The sequence below is a fragment of the Pseudopipra pipra genome, chromosome 24 (assembly GCF_036250125.1).
Source record: "Pseudopipra pipra isolate bDixPip1 chromosome 24, bDixPip1.hap1, whole genome shotgun sequence".
In the NCBI taxonomy this organism is placed as follows: Eukaryota; Metazoa; Chordata; class Aves; order Passeriformes; family Pipridae; genus Pseudopipra; species Pseudopipra pipra.
The window spans coordinates 6,911,927-6,930,534 of record NC_087572.1 but is presented as its reverse complement, the minus strand read 5'-3'; the positions used below and the strand labels follow the sequence as shown (position 1 = coordinate 6,930,534).

At 46.7% G+C, this 18,608-nt stretch overlaps 2 protein-coding genes across 2 annotated transcripts; one reads left to right on the top strand and one right to left on the bottom strand.

The window, feature by feature from the left end:
* Positions 1 to 5,990: 5,990 nt before the first annotated feature.
* On the bottom strand, positions 5,991 to 6,714 carry ATP5IF1 (ATP synthase inhibitory factor subunit 1). Its single transcript, XM_064634930.1, has 3 exons — positions 6,577 to 6,714; positions 6,364 to 6,476; positions 5,991 to 6,274 (listed from the first exon to the last, which is right to left on the bottom strand). Exons 1-3 carry the CDS (start codon positions 6,670 to 6,672, stop codon positions 6,136 to 6,138), a joined length of 348 nt encoding a protein of 115 aa, XP_064491000.1. The 5' UTR covers positions 6,673 to 6,714; the 3' UTR covers positions 5,991 to 6,135.
* A 99-nt stretch (positions 6,715 to 6,813) lies between these two features.
* On the top strand, positions 6,814 to 17,150 carry DNAJC8 (DnaJ heat shock protein family (Hsp40) member C8). Its single transcript, XM_064634929.1, has 9 exons — positions 6,814 to 6,942; positions 7,877 to 7,978; positions 9,620 to 9,676; positions 11,227 to 11,293; positions 11,934 to 12,028; positions 12,797 to 12,868; positions 14,023 to 14,114; positions 15,064 to 15,139; positions 16,374 to 17,150. The coding sequence occupies exons 1-9, from the start codon at positions 6,880 to 6,882 to the stop codon at positions 16,494 to 16,496; spliced, it is 747 nt and encodes a 248-aa protein (XP_064490999.1). The 5' UTR covers positions 6,814 to 6,879; the 3' UTR covers positions 16,497 to 17,150.
* Positions 17,151 to 18,608: the final 1,458 nt, after the last annotated feature.

Genomic DNA, 18,608 nt, shown 5'->3' with positions numbered 1-18,608 from the left:
AGCCCCCTGGGCCACGTTGCCCTCCAGGCCCGAGGCAAGAAGGGGAAGCTGTGCGGCACTGTCCCTTCTCAGGACAGTGGCGTGAGGGGCTCTGCGCCTGCTAATCTGTAATTAATCGGTGATTAACTTGCCTGCTCACCAGATTTGCTTGATGAGTGCAGAGTTGACACAATAACTACATAAATTTGGAGGAAAATCAGTGCTTTGGCACCGTTTGTGTGGCACTGGCTTCGTGCGCTTGTGCTGTTGCATAACGTGGAAGTCAAGGTGTGCTGGGCTGGGCCAGGCAGAGCCCAGGGTGCTGTGTTGAAGTGAACCCAGAGAACCTGCATGTGAACTGTCCCTCTGGAGCCTGGTAAAGAAAGAAGTGCAGCAGCTGTCATACTCTCAGGGAAGGTCCTTCCAGGACTTTCACCACAAAATTACTCTCCTGAAGACAGCATGTGGGTGTGTGTTGTATCAAGTATGTGTGATAGCCCACTACTGGGGAAAAAGTGTGTTGTCCAATGTTTCCAATCCAGAAATTGGAGGCAGGCTTGTGCAGATGCTGGAAGTGTTCAGTCTGTCTTGCTGAACCTGTCCAGCGGCGGACATGCTGCTTCTCCTGTGGAATTGGCACTGCCTTGGTGACTTCCCTCTCCAGACTCAGCAGTAGAGCCAGCTCTTCAGTGCTTGATGTAGGGACTGCTGTGGTATGGAGAGGGAAGGAGATGTAATCATTCATTGCCTTGTCCCAGTTCACTGCAGCAGTTTATTTTACTGGGAGGTAAGAATGGTAGGTTTAAGGAGTTCTCGCAACACAAATACTAAGATTGAGGGAGCTGAGCATCTGTAGTGGTGCTTAATAAATGTCCTGCAAAGCTCTTAAATACTTTGTAATATAGTATCCAGGAGTGAATTATGGAGTATAATGACACAAAGCTACACAACATCTGATTTAGTCCTGTGCCAAGGCAGTAAAAAACCATCTTGGAACCAAGGAGAGCGTTAATCTTGGCAGAGAGCTGGCACGTATTGGTCTGGCAGGGCAGGACAGTCCCACTGCCCCTGGACGTGCAGGGGGTGGTGGTGTACCTTCAGTGGGGAGGCTAGAGTCTTGCATGGGAGAAAGGTGAGTGAAGCCTTGAGGGGACAGAGCAAAGGAAGTGAAGGGATCCAGCTTTTCCACGGCCCTATATATTTACCCTGCAACCTGTTGACATTTCCTGTGTTCAGTGGCCAGAGGTTTTTTGCTGAGGCTCAGCCTGTTCCCGTCAGTCTGTCACTCCTCTTCTGTGATTGCACTGAAATTCCATTGTTTCCACATCAGTGGCAAGATGACAGAGTTGAATCTGCTGTAGTTTGTATGTAAGCTGTTAACAATATATGGATTATGACATTTCCTGATGCTTTAGACTTTTTATCCTAACCAATTATCAGTGCAGCTGTTATGGATAACACGTCACAGATGTGCCTGCCTCCAACAAATATCTTGTTCTCTAGTGCTCTGCTGCTATGCAGCTCTTATGTGTTTGCTGCAGACCAGACTTCCAGGAAGAGGAGGTCTGTCTTAAAAATCTTCAGGCTTTACTTACCAGTGAGGAACTTTGAGTGCCCCTGGTGTGTTCCATCACCTCTACATCAGGGAAATGCTCAGGAAAATTTCTTCCTACAGAGGCCATGCTGCTGTCATTACCCTGGGCACGTATGTTTATTTTGCCTTGCACACAGCCAGTGTATTTAATTTTGGGAAAAACATACACATATACTTTGTCTTTCTCCCACTTGTCTGCTCTTGAGTGGGGAGAACAAGTGTGTCAAAAAGGCCCAAAGAGACCAGACTGGGCAACCTGGCTACCTTGCACTAAAACCAGCTTGCTAAAGATCTTGGATCTCACTTGCCTCTCTTTTCACTTCTTTCCCCACCCGAGCCAAGGATTCTTGGCAATTTCTGTCACATTTGTGTAGGATGCAGCACAAACCAAGCACCTTGGGAATCAGCTTCTGTTTGCTGCAGCAAAAATCACCAGCTCAGTTTTAGCTGAAAACAAAGTTCACTTTTCCTGCTTCTGCAGTGGCCAAGCAGTTTTGGGCCATGATCTGTAGAAGCACAGAAAGGACAGAGGATCTGGGGGTAAGGAAGGATAAACATCTCATTGAGATATAAAGGCTGCTCCAAGAAGAGAAGTTCTTCATGGAACTGCTCTGTAAGTGGCTGTGGGGAGTCAGAGTGTTGTGAACAGGGGTCAGTCCAACCCTGAGAACAAGTGAATAACCAGGATGCACCGGTTCTGGCAGGGAAAAGAATCCCTTCCTTTGTGTCTTCGGTTCAGAGGGGGAGCCAATCATGCCATCAGCCATTCCAGAGCAATTGAGGAAACCCAGAACAATAAGCTCCTCTATGGCCTGTTGTCTGAGTTCAGCACTGTTCTTGCAGCCTTACCAGTTCCAAACATCAGCTTTGGGTTTTGGTTGCTCTGAAACAGAATTGCTTGGCAGTCTGTAGCTACTGATTGCCAAAAGACAACTGAGCCCTGTCCTCCAGGTCACACTGCACTGCGGGAGAGTCCTGGGAAGGTCTACAGACAGCTTCTACCTTCTTAACCCCCCAGCAATCACCTAGGTCCAAGATGTAGTCTTGGTTTACTCCCCAGCATTCCTGCTCTGGAGTCCTGCAGCAAACTGTCTGTAGCGGGACCTGGCATCTCTCCATCCACTGGCCCTGGAAGTGGTGGCTGAACCCAGACAAACCGCTTGCAAATGCTCCTGTCATTTGTCAGGAGCCCAATGCTATTGCAGTGATCTCCAGAACACCGAACCTTTTTTGGCGAAATGCCGGTCAGACTAAATGCATCTCAAATAATTTTTTGCCACCCTGTAGTTGAAATACTTCTGCTAAGAGGACTGTCTGTAACTCAGACTTGGACATCTTTCATCTCATGTTTTTAATCATAAGCACTGTCAAGGGAGCTGCAGAAAAAACACGTTCCAAGCCTGTAAGCTGATGATATTGACATATTGCATTGCACTTGGGAGAAAACCCTTAGCCATGCACCCCAGACCCAGTACACTCAGCTGTGCTGGTTAACTGCTTCGTCACAGGAATCAGGAACAGGCAACATCGATGTCATTTGGTAACTTATTGCAGAGACAGTTTGAAGTTCAATAGAAGTAAGAAAACCACTTCTGAAGAGATGCACTGATGATGAAACTACACAAAACAAGATGATTTAACATCTCCCTTGCCCAAAGGCAGAGGTCCCCCTTGAACATTTACTTCAAACCACCTTTTAGTGATCAGACACTGTATCAATTCATGCTTCTTACTAACCTCGGGGAACAGGAAAAGACATTTCTGTAACTGAGGTTTTAGAGAGCACCAGAACCAGCACAAGAAAAGGGTCGAGGTGACCAGGGGTGCTGGGAACTCTGGTAGGAACTCAGTTCCTCACAGAATTGCAGCTGGTCAGCATAAGAGGTGGAGTGGGTGAAGTGCTTGTCATCGCTAGAGACAAGTTCAGGAGAGGGGTCTTTTACTAGGCAGAGATATTTACACCACCAAGGAAATAAAGCAGTGCCTGTTAACTAGGAATGGCCAGTGTCACTGGCATTAAACTAAAGCAAACTGGTTTCAGGGAGGTTTGGGACTCCCTGGAAGAGGAGGTTGGTGGGTGGATCACAGTAAAGAAACCTCAACCCAAGGACGAATTGAACACACTACCTGATGTACTAAGATTCATAGCCAGGTGGGATTCCTAGTGGCGAGATGGCTGCAAAGTCAGTTATCATGCCACCTGGATAAAAATAGAGACCTTTCTAGTTTAGCAAAAGGCCTGTCAAGAGATGGGAGAAGACACCATACCCCCCTCAGTACTTCTCGCACTTGCTTGGTGGTGATTTGAGCATTTTTGGACTCCAGAAGCCATTCACCTTGCTAGCCTGGGTGAATTCATTGGGCTCAGAACAATGGGCTGGTGAGATAAGAGGCTGAGTGACTCCCACAACACGCCCAAGACAGTGAAAAGGAGGAGAAGAAAGGGGAGCAGGAAGGAGACTCTGCCTTAAGCAGCAGCATGGTTTATCCATTCATCCTCTCCAGCAGCCCGTCTGTGGGCACAGCTGAGTGATCACCGACTGCCAGGCAGACCATTGCTGAAAGGGGCTTCTCTCCCAGCCCACTTGCTGCGTCAGATCTGCAGCTGCCCGTCCCTTTGTGTTCTTCCACTGCCATAACCTGGTAGTTCAGGGTTGCTGTAGAGGAGTTAGCCAGGCGTTCCTCTCCAGAAAATGCCGTGGGCTGATGAACTGGTGGTAAGGGTCCCAGCACAGCTACCAGTGTAGAAGCCCCTTTGAAACTGGTGCAAAGTTAAAACACGAGACCTGATTCAGAGAGTGCTGGTGGGCAAAAAAGCTCTGCAGTGTAGCAAGGTACACACCTGCACATCTAAGTTCTGGGGCACTTCAGAGGGTTTGTAACACCTCTCTCTGTGGCACCATACATCACAGAGGTCCAAATCACAGCACTCCCAGAGTCTCACAGCAAATCCCCTCCCTTACAGGCGCTTGGGCAGAGGCTCTGTGGCTGAGCTTACGGCATAGTTAGTGCAAAAAATGCTGAGTAAATCACAGAGCCGTGAATTTAAACCCTCAGAATTTAAACCGTTCCTTCAGAATATAGAGTTGTCCTAATATTTATTTCAGCTCTTCCACAGTCCACTGTAGCTGTGATGCCAAGAAATCAGTCTTCAGTGATGACATCTCACTAGTGACTCTGCAGCTTTTGGGGGAAGCCAACCCCAGCTGACAGATACAATAGGAAAAGCATTCTGAAATGGATAAAAAAAATCAGATTTTTAAATGGGTATAACCTAAACGGGTCAATATTGCTTTTCATGACTTAGTTCTTCCCCCGAGGTTCAGGGAGGTGGGGAAGGGGGAGTTACTAATATTTTTGTAATTAGCCCCATCTAAAAAGGGACCAAGCCTGCAGTGAAGCTCTGTATACAACCTCAGCACAACTCACCACAGCATCTCCCACAGACTGAGCACAGCCAGGCAAGGATACTCCACAGTACAGCCTCTCTTCCAGGGCTGATCACATGGGTGACATCTTCATTGAAGAACGTTTTTTAAGGGCATTAGAGTGACAGTGGTGTCATTTACTCTGCAGACACGACATGCCACTACCTGCAGTGTTCCTCGGGTGAGAGCAGTCCAAGGGGAGCAGCTGGCTGGGGGTGTACCAGGTAACACAGGAAAAACTGGGACACCTTCAGCCAGCCAGTCACACCCTTGTCAAACCACTTTCTACATCAAAGGTATCATTTGCCTCCTGCACTTTCAGACAGGGCAGTTCCAGGCACGTACCCACCCAGTTCAGCGTCGTTGCTACCCTTCACCAACTGTAACGCAGCCTGGCATTCACCAGTGCTGCAAACCAAGCCAGTTCAGGCAGATTTATGGACACAACAGTGGAAGTGTAGAAGGCAAGGCTGTTTTCTTTCCTGCCCATTCTTATTACATAAAAAAAATCCCTCTCTTGTCAGGGCTTAGTGCAATAAGACCACAGTATTTCAAGGCACTTACTGTGTTTTATGATGAATTTCTTACACTAAAATTGCAGAAGTGATTGAAATAGCATAAAATTAGTCTTAATCCATCCTTCTTTGGAAAGTGACTTAGCTAAGGAACAGAGAACTAGAGACAATAAAAAAAACCCCCACTGGGCAATTAAAGTCATTGTGGAAAAGAACATTTGTGTCCAAGTCAGGATCTTGGCTGTCTTGCTCCAGGAACTAGCACCATCACACATGACATCAGCATAACTCTAAAGTTATCTCACTAGGTACAAATGGTCATTTCTTTCAAATAAATCTAAAGAAAGTAGTTAAGTTCTGTATAGGCCTGTCTACTCAGGAGTGCATCCTTATTTTGGAAGAACAATGAAGCTTAAAACCAGATAGTGGGGTTGGTTGTTTTTGTTTTCATTAAACAGTTACTGAGCAGGAAAGTGAGACTGAGTAGTTTATTTGACAATGTTGCAGACCACAGTATAATTGGATGGGTTTAGATTATGCGGATCAAAATATACAGTCTCCAACGCTGTTTTTACACCACATTCAGTATTGGCCATGCACATTCAACAACAGCACCAGCTTAGTCATCTTTAAGCTGCTTGATCTTATGCTTATGGCGCTCAATTTCTTTTTGCAGCCGCTCAATCTCTTTCTGGTGGTGATGGATCTCTTCCTCGTGGTGTTTCCGTAAGGCAGAGAGCTGCTCTCGTTCCTTCTCCCTGCAAGAGAGGACGGCCCGAGGTGCAGCCCCGCAGCCAGGCCGTGCCCGGGCTGAGGGAGCGGCCCCGCAGGCCCCGGCCTCGCTCACCTGAAGTACCGCTCCTCCTCAGCCGCCTGCTTCTTCCCGAACGCGCCGCCGGCCTCGCGGATGGAGCCGCCGCCACCGCCGCCCTTCCCGGCGCCTTTACCCAGCTCGCCGAGCTGTAGGAGGGACGGCGGTGAGTGCGGGGCGCAGAGGGACAAAGGGACGGAGGGACACCCCCGGGACACCCCCGGGACACCCCCCGCCCGCCGCGCCCACCTGGTCGGCGCCCGAGCTCGAGCTCCAGCGCTGCTGCTGCGCCAGCAGAGCCCCGCGCAGGCCGAGCCCGCCCCGCGCCGCCGCCACGGCCGCCATGGCCGCGTGCCCTTGGAGCGCCCGCCCCGCCCCGCGCCGCGCCGCGCCTGCGCAGCCGCGCCCGCGCGCGGGGCCCGGCGGGAGCAGGAGGGCGGGGCGGCGGGGCCGTGAGACGTCACAGGCGGGGCCCTCCCGCGCGCCCGGCGGGGGTGGTGTCTGTTGGAGCGGTCACGTGGCGCGACGGCGTGGTCACGTGGTGCGGCGGCCATGGCGGCGGCAGGGCCCGGCGCGGGCGCGGCCGAGGACGCGTTCCTGACCTTCTACAATGAGGTACCGCCCGCGCCGGGCCCCGCTGCCCCCGCCCTGCCCGGCCCCGCCGCCTCCCCTCGCAGCGCCGGGGCCCGCGGGCCGCGCGGGACCGCGCTGTGCCAGGCCCTGGGGCCGCCGACAGGCGGGCCGGGCGGAGCCGCTGTGGGCGCTGGGCGGTGGGCGGGCGAGCGGCGGGGGCGGGGGGTTCGTGCTGTCCGTGCTCGACCCGGCCCTCTGGCAGCCCCGGCGGTGCCCGGGGGGGCCCCGCCCTCGGCTCGCTGGAGGCTGTGCCGCCCGGCCCTGAGCGCGGCACCCCGTGCCCGGGTGTGGGAACCTGTCCCCGGGGCCCCTTCCCTGTGCCGGGACTTGGGGCGCAGCCTCGGTATTTTACCTGAACTGCCCGCACACAGGCCGTGCTGGTTCGGCAGATCCGTATATCTGTAAATAAAGCTGAACATTAAATATAAACACGTGGCTTGGTTTTGGCGTAGTACTATGAAGAGCAAAAAGTAAACTGAACTGAACTAAATAACCTGTGGTCAGAGTGAAGTGGATTTGTGTACTTGCATCGGTATCACTTCACATGTTTAAAGGGCTGTACTGCGGGTTAAAAGCAATAGCGCGGTGTTTTCAAAGGAATCACAGCGACGGGGCTGCTGGAAGAGCAAGGGGAAGGGAAGAGGCACAGCTGTAGAGCAAGCTGTAGGATAGACGGGCAGAAGTGCTCGCAGGATTTTTTATGGTTAAAATGTAACATTAAAAATACTGTTGTGCTATAGAAAAGGCTCAATGATATGCTTTGCTACAGCTTCAGTAAAATAGCCACAAGCTTGAGGCGAGCAAGAAGTATCGTGAATTGTAGTAGGGGACCAGTGTAACTGGTGTAGTAATCGCGTGGAAAAACAGGTAAGGATGTTGTGATGGTCAGTTAATGCAGGTCTCTCTTGTTCTTCAGGTAAAGCAAATTGAAAAACGAGACTCTGTTTTAACATCAAAAAACCAAATTGACAGGCTGACCCGACCCGGATCTTCCTATTTCAACTTGAACCCTTTTGAGGTTAGTTTGAACATTTTGTCCTCCCTTCTGACTTAGTCTACCAACTTCTCGATTTCCTGAGTATTTTATTGCAGTAAAAGACTGAACATAAAGAAACCAAAATCTCTTAAGCACAGATTACTGTGCAAAAGTTTTGCAGAAGCAGAAGGATGGTATCTGTGTGCACGCTCTCTTTCTCACTGATGGTGGTGCAAACTATGTTCTTTTGTCACATTTCCCTCATGCAACATCACTGGAAGATTTGGCAGATCAGTGCTGGGTACTTTCTGAACAGAAAAGTAACAGCTGGAGGTGGCAGCTTGGCAAGTTCTGGTCAGAGCTTTCTTAATTCATCATTTCTAGTTCTGTGTTTTATTTTGTGTGTTCATCCCACTGAACTTGTGTAGCCTGAAGAACACAGTAAATAATTATTGTGATATTCAGCTGGAACTGGTTTTCCCTGTGTGTATTCCTTCCTGATATCATCATCTCTGCCTTTTTAAAGCCCCAAGTGCTTTTTGTAGACCCAGTTCAGGGCTAGAAGACCCAGTTCAGGTCTTTTTGTAGACCCAGATCAGTTGGCAGATTCACTCTGACAACATTCAGTTTTGTGTAGATCTTAGATCTTTGACTTGGAGAGTAAATTAAGAAAGCCATTTGGGAGTAGACTGTAGCTTTCCTGTGGGAGAGTATTTTTTATTTACAGACTACTGTGAATCTGCTCACTTGTTGCTTAGATCTTCTGTTCAGTAAGTTAATTCACAGAAGAGCTCCTAAACTTTGCCACATCTGTAAAGACCAGTAGACAAGTGGTCTCATTCATGGAAACTAAACAGTAAAACTCTTCTGTCTTTTAAAATGATAAAATGAAAAAATTCTTACAAATGGTGGTTTCCTGCCCGGAGTTCTCAGTTATGAATGACCTGACAGTGTTCCAAAGCCCCCATATGCTTCTGTTTCTGCCAGACTGAACACTGCTACAGGACTGGTTGAAGGTTCAGATCAAGTTATGGATGGCAGCTGTCTACACAAGACTTGAGTGTAGAAAGGGCACTGGCATAGTCAGAGGAATCTAGCATTAGTAGAAGTAGAGTGTCACAAAGATGATGACTACTAAAATGTTTTTGTTTTACTGGGTGAAAATTCATATTGTGATGGAGGAAGCTTTCTGGCGTGTGTCTGTGTGCCAGTGAGCCAAGTGTTACAGAATGTGCTGAGTTGGAAGGGACCCATCAGGATCACTGAGTCCAACTTCTGGTCCTGAAAAGGACACCCCAACAATTCCACCCTGTCCCTGAGAGCATTGTCCAAACACTTCTTGAACTCAGGCTTGATGCTGTGACCCCTGCCCAGGGGAGTCTGTTCCAGTATTCAGCCACCCTCTAGGTGGAAAACCTTCTCCTGATATCCAACCTAAACTTCCCCTGACTCAGTTTCATGTTGTTTCTTTGAGTCCCATCACTGGTCACAAGAGTGAAGAGATCAGTACCTGCCCCTCGTGTGGATGTTAAAGACCCCAATGAAGTCTGACCTCAGTCTCCTCCAGGCTGAACAAACCAAGTGGCTTCAGCCACTCCTCATAAGAGTGTTAGAACTTACTGCCAGAAACCTGATTCATGGAGAGTAGCATCAAACTTCCTTTGCTCTCACGGTGTCTTTTAGGTGCTCCAGATGGATCCTGAAGCCACAGATGAAGAGATAAAGAAAAGATTCCGACAGGTATTTGGCTTTTGCACTTGAAGTCCCTGGAAGGAAACTAAAAGTTTTTTTGAGATTGTGGAGCTGGGCTTGGGCTCAAGAAAAATGGTGATAAAGCTGTTCTTGGGTAGAGGAATGGCCATTTTTGACAGAAATGCATGGAACAATGCTTGTATCAACAAGAGAAGAGCTGCAGGAGTGTCCCTGGTCCATGCATGATTGGCTGCTTTGCCTGTGCAGTGTGTCAGGGGGCTGTTGCAAACTGATATACCCATGTATTATCAGCTTATTGAACTGGACTTCAAGGAGAAGATGAAAACTCATCAGAAATCTGAAAAAAGGTATTTTTCTCTATAATATGGACTTGAATCCAGAAGTGTATTTTCTCTGATGTTTCTTTAAGAATTTCAGTGGGCATTTTTGGTGGCTTGGTTACTGGGAACAGCAGCAGCCCTCCTCACTGACCTGTCTGCAACAAAGGAAACATTACCCCAGCTTCCCTCTGCTGACAAACCTGCAGGAAAAATTTGATTTTAATCAGCGCATGCAGCAAAGAAAGGGTATTTGTAGGGCCGTGGCCTCCACCTGAATTAATGCTGTGAGTGCTGGCTGGCAGAGGAATGTGCCTGCCAAATTGGTGATGGGATATGGGCTCCTGTAGATGGGAGGTGGAAGGATAAACTTTTGATCTGTGTCTGGCTTCTCGGCTCTGTGAGACAATAAACTGGGGCTGTCTCAGCTTTGGGCTGGTAAAATACTACAGGGAGATGTTTTGCAGTCAAGGTGATGAAGTGAAAAATACAGTATGTGGAACAGCCAACAGAGGGGAAAGAAGACAAGTAAATCTGTTCAGGACTGAAGGCAAACGTTTTCCCTGGGAACTAGAAAGTGGCAGCTGTAGAGTAGTTATTTTGCATTCTTTGGCACTAATGCAGTTTCAGTTGCTGATCTGTACAGCAATAGCAAAAATAAGAGATTTAGAAAAAATAGCTATATGGGGAAAGTTTGAAAGAACTTTGTCTGGAAAAGGAATGTGGAGGAGGACATGTGCTTTCCAGCACAGTTAAAGTTGCCCTAAGGATGGTAGTGATCCATGTCCTGTCTCTGCCAAAGTACAGGAAGAAATTTTCTTAACTTTTAGTAAAGTAGCCTAAGGAAAAACTTTACCACTCTGAATAGTTTGGTGTTTGGACAACCTTAGGGATACTGGAGAACTTCTTGGGAGAATTTGGTTAAGGATGATCTTTGTGGGTTTTGTTTTTGTCAAGACCAAGGATACAAAACTTGTGTGACCAAGGGGTTCATATCAGCCCGGGCACTGCAGCTGAGGGCTGTTTAGATTTTTCCACACTTCCCAAACTGCAGCTTTTCTTAGACAGCCTGTTTGTTAGACGGATTGTTTGATTTATCAGTGTGTACTGGCACATACTTCTGCATGAGTTGTCCGTGTACAAAGTAATGTGACCCCTTGGGATTCTTTCTGTCTGAGACTATTTCACTCCTCTCAAAAATCTCTGAGATACTCTTCATCTTTTACAATGATCTTGATAGCAAAATCCTTTCTCTTGCAGCTGTCAATACTGGTGCATCCAGACAAAAACCAAGACGATGCAGATAGAGCCCAGAAGGCATTTGAAGGTAACACTCGCCCTTTCTCTGTGTTGCTCTGGGTTAGTAATTAATGCTGCTTTTCTGGTGCTGGTTTAAATATTCGTTGGGGTGGAGGGGACAAGGGTTGCTACAGAGGTGCTTTAGCAGGGATAGAAGCAGCTGTGGGAGCAGCAGCTGTGTGGGGTGGTGACATTTCAGCAAGTGGCACTAGGTGGCAACAGTGGCATTGTCATGTCACAACGGGGACAGACACCTCTGTGGGGTTTTGGGATTGTTCAAGAAAAGCTGTTTGATCTGTGCATTAGATTGTATTCAATGACCATACGACAGAAGTAATGTGATGGTTTTAGATGTATGCTTTGCATCACAGTGAGGTGTTCTGCACCTTAAACTCACCTCATGCCCTATAACTACAGCTGGTAGGACTGATACTTTCACCTGCTGCCTCCGGAAGGTATGGGATAGTTCCTACCATTACTATACCCTAAAACTCATTTAACTAATCATGTTATCACTTACCTAGATGTATTTAATACAAAAAAACCCCTGCCAAACAAATGACACCCACAAATTCTAGAAACCAGATTTTTAATGCCAATAAGTAGCACTCTTGTGATGCCTTGTGAATGTGACTGCTGGTGCTATTAACGTTGCTCCTTTTTGTTAGCTGTAGATAAAGCGTACAAGCTGCTGCTAGATCAGGAGCAAAAGAAGAGAGCCTTGGATGTGATACAGGCAGGAAAAGAGTATGTGGAACACACTGTAAGTATGGGAACATCTAGGGATGGGGGTGAGTGGTAATCAATCAAATCAATCAATCAGACCTTGTAATGGAGCTGTGCAGGTGGGCTCCAAGCTCTTCACAGCAGGAACAAATCTGCTGTGTGCAGGACTGCTGTTGAGCTCAGTGCTAGATAATTCAGTGAAATTCAGTACTTGAAATAAATATTTTTTTCCAAGTCTATGAATGAATGATGCAGTTCAGATGTGTGTAGATAGAAGAGAATAGGTGGTGACAGCAGGAGACTGGGAAGTTTGGAGGATATTGACCTATAAGAAAAGGAGCTTGGATTGCACTGGCCGAGAAGTTAGTTGAGTGATGTGGGTGGGCTAAAACACGGTAAGCTTGAGGAAGCAGATGATATGGGAGAACTCAGATACTCTTAACACAAGGGACACTTGATGTTCTGCTTGTTATTTTAGTCACTTGAATATCAACTAGCAAAATAAACTTCCTGCTGGTTTGGATGGTGTATATTTGATAAGAATATATCTGTTAAAAATACCCAGAAGGGATTGTATTGAAGGAATAGCATCCAACATAATACTTTTAATTACTACAGTTTGTGTGATAGTGATCTTGTAAGTGTTTATCTGGGCCTAGAACAGTTTGGTCTGAAATAAAAAAATCAGTGCAATGAAGAACGGACTTCTTCCTACGTGTTGGAGTAGGAATACAGAACTACTTGGATACAATTGTGTTAGGCCTATAAGACTTCTAAGGTTCTTATTTTTGTTCCCAATCTTTAGGTGAAAGAAAAAAAGAAACAGTTGAAGAAGGATGGAAAACCTCCCACTGTAGAAGAGGATGATCCTGAAGTTGTAAGTCGTACACTGTTCAGAGAAACTGGGGAGTACAAAGCATGTTTTGAGGAATTAAGATTCAAAACCAGTGAAGAAGTATTTATTAGACTTGTTAATGTTGTAAATCCGTACAGTTACAGAAGAGCAAATTCTACTTAGCCTCTGTAGAGTACCATATGTCGGGTGATACCCCTGTGCTTTGGAAAATAGTTTAACTGTAGTGTAAAGAGTAAATATATCAGATTATATTGACCAAAATACCCTCTTCTTTTCTTGGAGCAATTCTTCATTGCTTGTGCATCCTGCAGTCTTTTTTGAATTTAATTTCTTGTTGTCTTCTGACTGCTGGAACTGTGGCATTCCTGCTGCCCACAGAGACATGTGTAGGACCCACTGCAGCGTGGCTAAAATGAGCTCTGGGAGTTTTTTGGGTGAGAGCTGTTCTGGCTGTTTCTTCCATATAGCACTGGAGGACAGACGTGCTGTTCTGCAACAAATCACCTGTATTAAAAAAGGCATGGCATAATTTAGTTCTTTTTACCTGGGTTCTAGTCTGAAAAAGTGATATGAGAGGCTGTAACAATGACAGATGATTTCCAAACACTGACTTCATTAGTCTTACTTTCGTCACCTTTTTTTTTGTGGAAAGTGATTTTTTCCTGTTAATATCAACACAGTAACCCCGTAACCATTCTATTTTCCACTGATTTTCATAAGTCTCTTGCTGTTCTTTAGTAATTAAGGTTGTTTTAAGTATACTGATTTCCTACTGGGAAGCCAATGCTAGATTTTTACAACACATCAAGATCTGCTGAAAAATTACTCTCTAAACAGTGACCATTTTGCCTTTTTTTGTCAAATGTAAAATTGCAAGACGTAAAGAGAGTTTGAAATGAACAGTTGTGTTTAGACACAACTTCATCTATACAAATTAAAACAAGACTAATATGAGGCTAATATGTAGTTGCTTCCTGGTGCCAGGGCCAGAATTTAGTCAGCAGTGGTTTATACCTTTTTGTGTGCTGTTGCTATTGACCGCTGTCAGAGTAGGATAAGGGTTATGTGGGCACACCTATGGTTCACTTTCTTCTTATGCTTCTTACATTCATATGTAAAACAGACTTTAGCTATGTTAATGGGCATTATTTAAAGACTGGATTTGTGTTTTACAGTTCAAACAAGCCGTATACAAACAGACAATGAAGCTCTTTGCTGAACTGGAAATTAAGAGGAAAGAAAGAGAAGCAAAAGAAATGCATGAAAGGTATAAGCAGTGTTCTGCTTGTGCAATTCAGGCTCTTCTTCCCCCTCATGCTTCCTCAGAGAAGATGAGGGACCATAGAGTCTTCAAATAGTCTAAGTTGGAACGAACCTCTGGAGATCATCTGGTCTGACCTCCTGCTGAAGTTAAGGCCTTAGATTAGATTAACAAGGGTCCTGTCAAGCTGACCTCCAATAATGTAGATTCCCCCACTTCTCTGTGCAGCCTGTGGGTTGTAGAGCTCTGTGCTTGAGAAAAGCACACAGGAAATTTGCCCTCCTGTGTTGAAGACATTAATATATTTGATATGCTTGTATTCTCTTATGTGTACACATGGAGGCCAGCCACAACAGTGAAATGGTGACACAATTCTGCATGCTGTTGGCATGCAAAGGATTGATTTTTAATTTTAATGAAGTGTCAGAAATACCCTGTGGCATGTGTGATCCTGAACTATTTTAGATGTTTTGATCACATGTTGCCTGAATGCTCACTGTGGATGCACTTCCTAGAGAGTGGTTCTATGCTGGTCAGTGAGGTGAGAGATGGCTGCAGGCCACTGCTTTTGATTACAGATGAAAATTAGGGGGATAAAAATTTAATTCCTACCTTGCATGTTCAAGTAGCTATTAAATTCTCAAAATATGTACTCTAAACAGTTTTAGAGACTTACCACTACAGTTATGAAGGAGTCCAACTTGTTTTGCTGAGCAGGAGAAGCTGATTCACTAATTGTGTGCATGCTGTCAGTGGGGCCAAACCGTCATCTCTGCTTGCTGCTCTTCCAAATTTGAAACAAAATTCTATTTGCTGTGCTATTTAGGTGTGCATATCTATCTCTTCTGTAGTCTGTCAAGAAATCAGAAGAACTTTCCAAGATGTTCTGAAAGCACTACTGTTTCTTTAAAGTAGATGCTTGTGGGTTCATGACTTGTGTGTGGTTCCCTTCCAGGAAGCGGCAGAGGGAAGAGGAAATTGAAGCACAAGAGAAAGCTAAACGAGAACGAGAATGGCAGAAGAACTTTGAGGTAATTAGCAGTTTAACTTTCAGGATGGGCCTCAACAATTCTTGGCCATGCTGCATGGGATGGCCACAGAGAGATGAGACCTTTTGTATGCAACTCTATAAGTCTATAAGATAATTTAAGTAAAAGATCTGCACTAGCCTGGGTGGTCCATGTGTAGAGAGAAGAGCCCAGAAGGGCTTTCGAATCACCTGTGCAGAAACGGGTCTGGTCAGTTAAGGTATAGTATTGTTCACCTATGTCAGCAGTTCATTCTTGTCTCTAGTTGTGAATTTGAATTGTTGCTTAGCCCAGGTCACTGGAGACCGGCAAAACTTAATCTGGCGACTGCTTGTGTGGGCTGTTGGTGGTACTTCCCAGTCTGGTTGCTAACACTTATGGAATCTGTGTCTCCTCTAAATATCAGAAACATGATTGACAGTCACTTCCCTGTACTCTGCCATGCTGCTGTCAGGGTTTAGGCGTGTCCAAAGTGGTTTGTGGTCGTTGTGCTGCTGTTCTAGGGGTCAAACCTACAGCCCACCAGGATACTCAATCTAGCCTGTAGATCAGCCTTCTACACACCAGAGTTGAAGACCTGAGATGTGCAGGGGTGGTGGGCAGGAAAGAAGTCATTAAGGATGTGCAGGGCCTCATGAAACAATGAGCTAGATTGTTCATTCATGTTTTTATTTTTTTTAATTTTTTGGTTTTGTTATCTCCTCAGGAAAGGTTTCTGCTGCTCTGCAGGTAGGGCAGGGAGAGGAGAAAAGTGCACCAGAGACCTTTTCTCATTGTGTCAGTATGGTGAGACTTGGGGTGAGAAGCGTGAGAGAAGGCAGCAGTATGTTTTCCTTCTCTCTTCTCCCTGCCTCCAAGCTGCTGCACCTCACCAGAGTGAGGAGGTGAGACAGAGAAAGGAGATGGGACGTTCTGGGCTGGCAGATTAGGAACAGCCATTGGAGAGGAGGTTTCTTTTTATCTTTACACATTAGAGGATTCAGCTGAGACTAGTCAGGACTGCCCAACCCAAGCTGGTTGTTTCTGAAACAAGAAACAGCAGAGTGCTTATACTGGTGTGTCTAAGCTCACTTGTAGTTCCACTGCACTGTGTTGCTCTGGCTCTTCCCAATGTCTGTGTGTCTTTGGCTGTCAGGGGCTGCTGGATAAGGGAAAATTGCTACTGAAATGGGTATATGCTGCCTGTGCTCTGCCTCTTGCACTTTTTAACTCTCCACTTCCTCTCTGTTGTTCCCAGGAAAGTCGGGATGGCCGTGTAGACAGCTGGAGAAATTTCCAGGCAAATACAAAGGGGAAGAAAGAAAAGAAAAACAGGACCTTCCTCAGACCTCCCAAAGTAAAAATGGAGCAGCGTGAATGATCCTGGCAGCACTGCCCAAATGCAGCTCCTCAGTCCCCTCTCTGCTTTTAAGGACTCATTGGCACCTAGAGTAAGATATGCTTTTTAGTAGACTGTTTGTTTCCAGTACAATTAATTATTGGTTGAAGTATTTTTTGTACTCAGTCCATTTGAAGTAGGGCCAGAGAATGACCCCGGCCAAGGCCCCGCTCCACATAGAACACTTGGCTTAGGAGAGTCCCCGCCATTCCTGCTGTCCTTGTGTCTGCTGCCCTGTAACTCGGTGTTTTGTACTTCACAGAGACTGTGCTGTTTCACCACTTCTGTTTCTAGTTTGAGAGCTGAACAAGATATTGGAAATGCATCCAAACCTTTCCAGGCATCATCTTTCTCAGCAAGTTCAGCTTGGGAAAGGTCTGGACTGGCTCTGGGATTGTGCTTCCAGCACAGTCAGTCCAGCTGGCCAGCAGTTAGGTCCTGCAGCTCCTCACTGCACTGAGTGGTGCTTGGAAGGACCTGCCCCCAAGATTTCCAAACTAAAATCCCAGCTCTCAGACTTAGACTTCTGTTAATCTCAGTGACCTGCTGGTCACTTCCTGTAAAGGAAAATAACTTCTCTTGATTAATAGTTAAGCTGCAATGGTCTGTATGTAAAATAAATTTTTACCCAAATTACTGTTTTTTTTCTTGGAATTATTAAAAAATGCAATAACAAGGGTGTGAATGGAGTGCTACCACTGAGATGGTGCTGCTCTTCAGCATGCACACGTTACCCAGTAAGGGTCTACTGCCATCCCAAAGTCTGTTCTGGCTTGTATTTTGAAGTGACAGTCCTCAGAGACATACCCAGGAGGCTGGGAGAGGATGGCTCTTCCAGGGATGCTGCCTGGGTGGAGGCAGGCGTGCCAGGGTCTGTGCTGAGGACTGAGCTTGTGGCTGGGCCTTGGGGGAGTGTGGATGGGTTGGGAGGCCTTGGGCACCTGTCAGGAGCATGACTCCTCGGAGCTGTGGGGTGAGCTCGAACTCATGACTTTGGATTTCTAAACTCCTGCTTTCTGTGTATTGTATGTTTTTTAAGAGATTCTGAGCTATTTAATGGAATGTGCTACAGACTTGTGTGTGCTGGGCAGGTTCCTCTGGAGACCATTCTGCAAGCTCTTCCCATCTGTCCTCATGGCCATCCCTATACCTGGGTCCCGTGAGGAGCTGCTTCCATGAAAGTGCTCCTCTCCTTCCTTCTCACTGCTGTTACCAGCTCCTTCCACTTGTCTTCAAGTGAGTGTGATCCGTTGTGCTGCTCCTGAGCAGCGGCTCAGTCCGGCAGGATTGCTTCTGCTGGCCCTGGAGAAGTGCCTCCAGCTGCTCGTGTCCCAGCTCTCAGTTCTGATGAACTGCCTCCTATTCCTGCTGGAGAGGAGTGACGTGACCGAGTTGTTGTGTTACACAACAGGTGTCTGCAGGAAGAGCAGTTCCCAGGGAAGGTGGTGCATCCTGATGGGACCAGGACTTGGCTGAACCCGATGAAGGAGGCTGGTGCTCTCCTCTCACCTTCCTTTCTCTTCCTCTCATGCACTGGCCTGTGTGACCAGATGTAAAATGAAATATCCTTCCCATATAAAAACGAAGGTATTTTGGTACTTTATACATTAAATAGCTCTTAACGCATCAGAACCAGTTCCTATTTCCTGTATAAACACAGGAATGTAGTTTCTTTACATTACTTGTCCTGTGAGTGTAACCTGCTAAATAGATCCCTTGAGCTGAACCTCCAGGGGCAAAACATTGTTAAAGAGTAGCATGTTGGTGATGTTCGGGTGGCACATGAGCCAAACACTAATAATTAGCAGCAGACTAAGATGGGCTGGCAGGTCTGGGTGACACTGAACTGTGCAGCATCTCTGTTCAGGCACTGAAATTACTTTTTATTGGTAGGACACAACTTCCTTGTCGAGGCAGCAATTGGCCATGTTTGTTCTGGGGAAAATATCAGTTAGCTTGTGGTGCTGCCTCTCAGATGCAATCTCCTCTGCTCCTTGGCTGTAAGACATGAGTAGTGCTGGGCAGCAGCTCACACCATCAGAGTGGTTCCAAGTGCAGTTTCTCAGTGCCCAGAGAACATGCTGCCCCTCCAAC

Excerpts from the sequence above, each read along its gene's own strand:
- ATP5IF1 (XM_064634930.1), bottom strand. The coding sequence starts at position 6,672 with ATGGCGGCCGTGGCGGCGGCGCGGGGCGGGCTCGGCCTGCGCGGGGCT. Across the intron at positions 6,477-6,576 it reads CGAGCTCGGGCGCCGACCAG|CTCGGCGAGCTGGGTAAAGG; the intron begins GTGGGCGCGGCG and ends TCCCTCCTACAG. Across the intron at positions 6,275-6,363 it reads GAGGAGGAGCGGTACTTCAG|GGAGAAGGAACGAGAGCAGC; the intron begins GTGAGCGAGGCC and ends CCTCTCTTGCAG.
- DNAJC8 (XM_064634929.1), top strand. The coding sequence starts at position 6,880 with ATGGCGGCGGCAGGGCCCGGCGCGGGCGCGGCCGAGGACGCGTTCCTG. Across the intron at positions 7,979-9,619 it reads TCAACTTGAACCCTTTTGAG|GTGCTCCAGATGGATCCTGA; the intron begins GTTAGTTTGAAC and ends GGTGTCTTTTAG. Across the intron at positions 14,115-15,063 it reads GCAAAAGAAATGCATGAAAG|GAAGCGGCAGAGGGAAGAGG; the intron begins GTATAAGCAGTG and ends GTTCCCTTCCAG.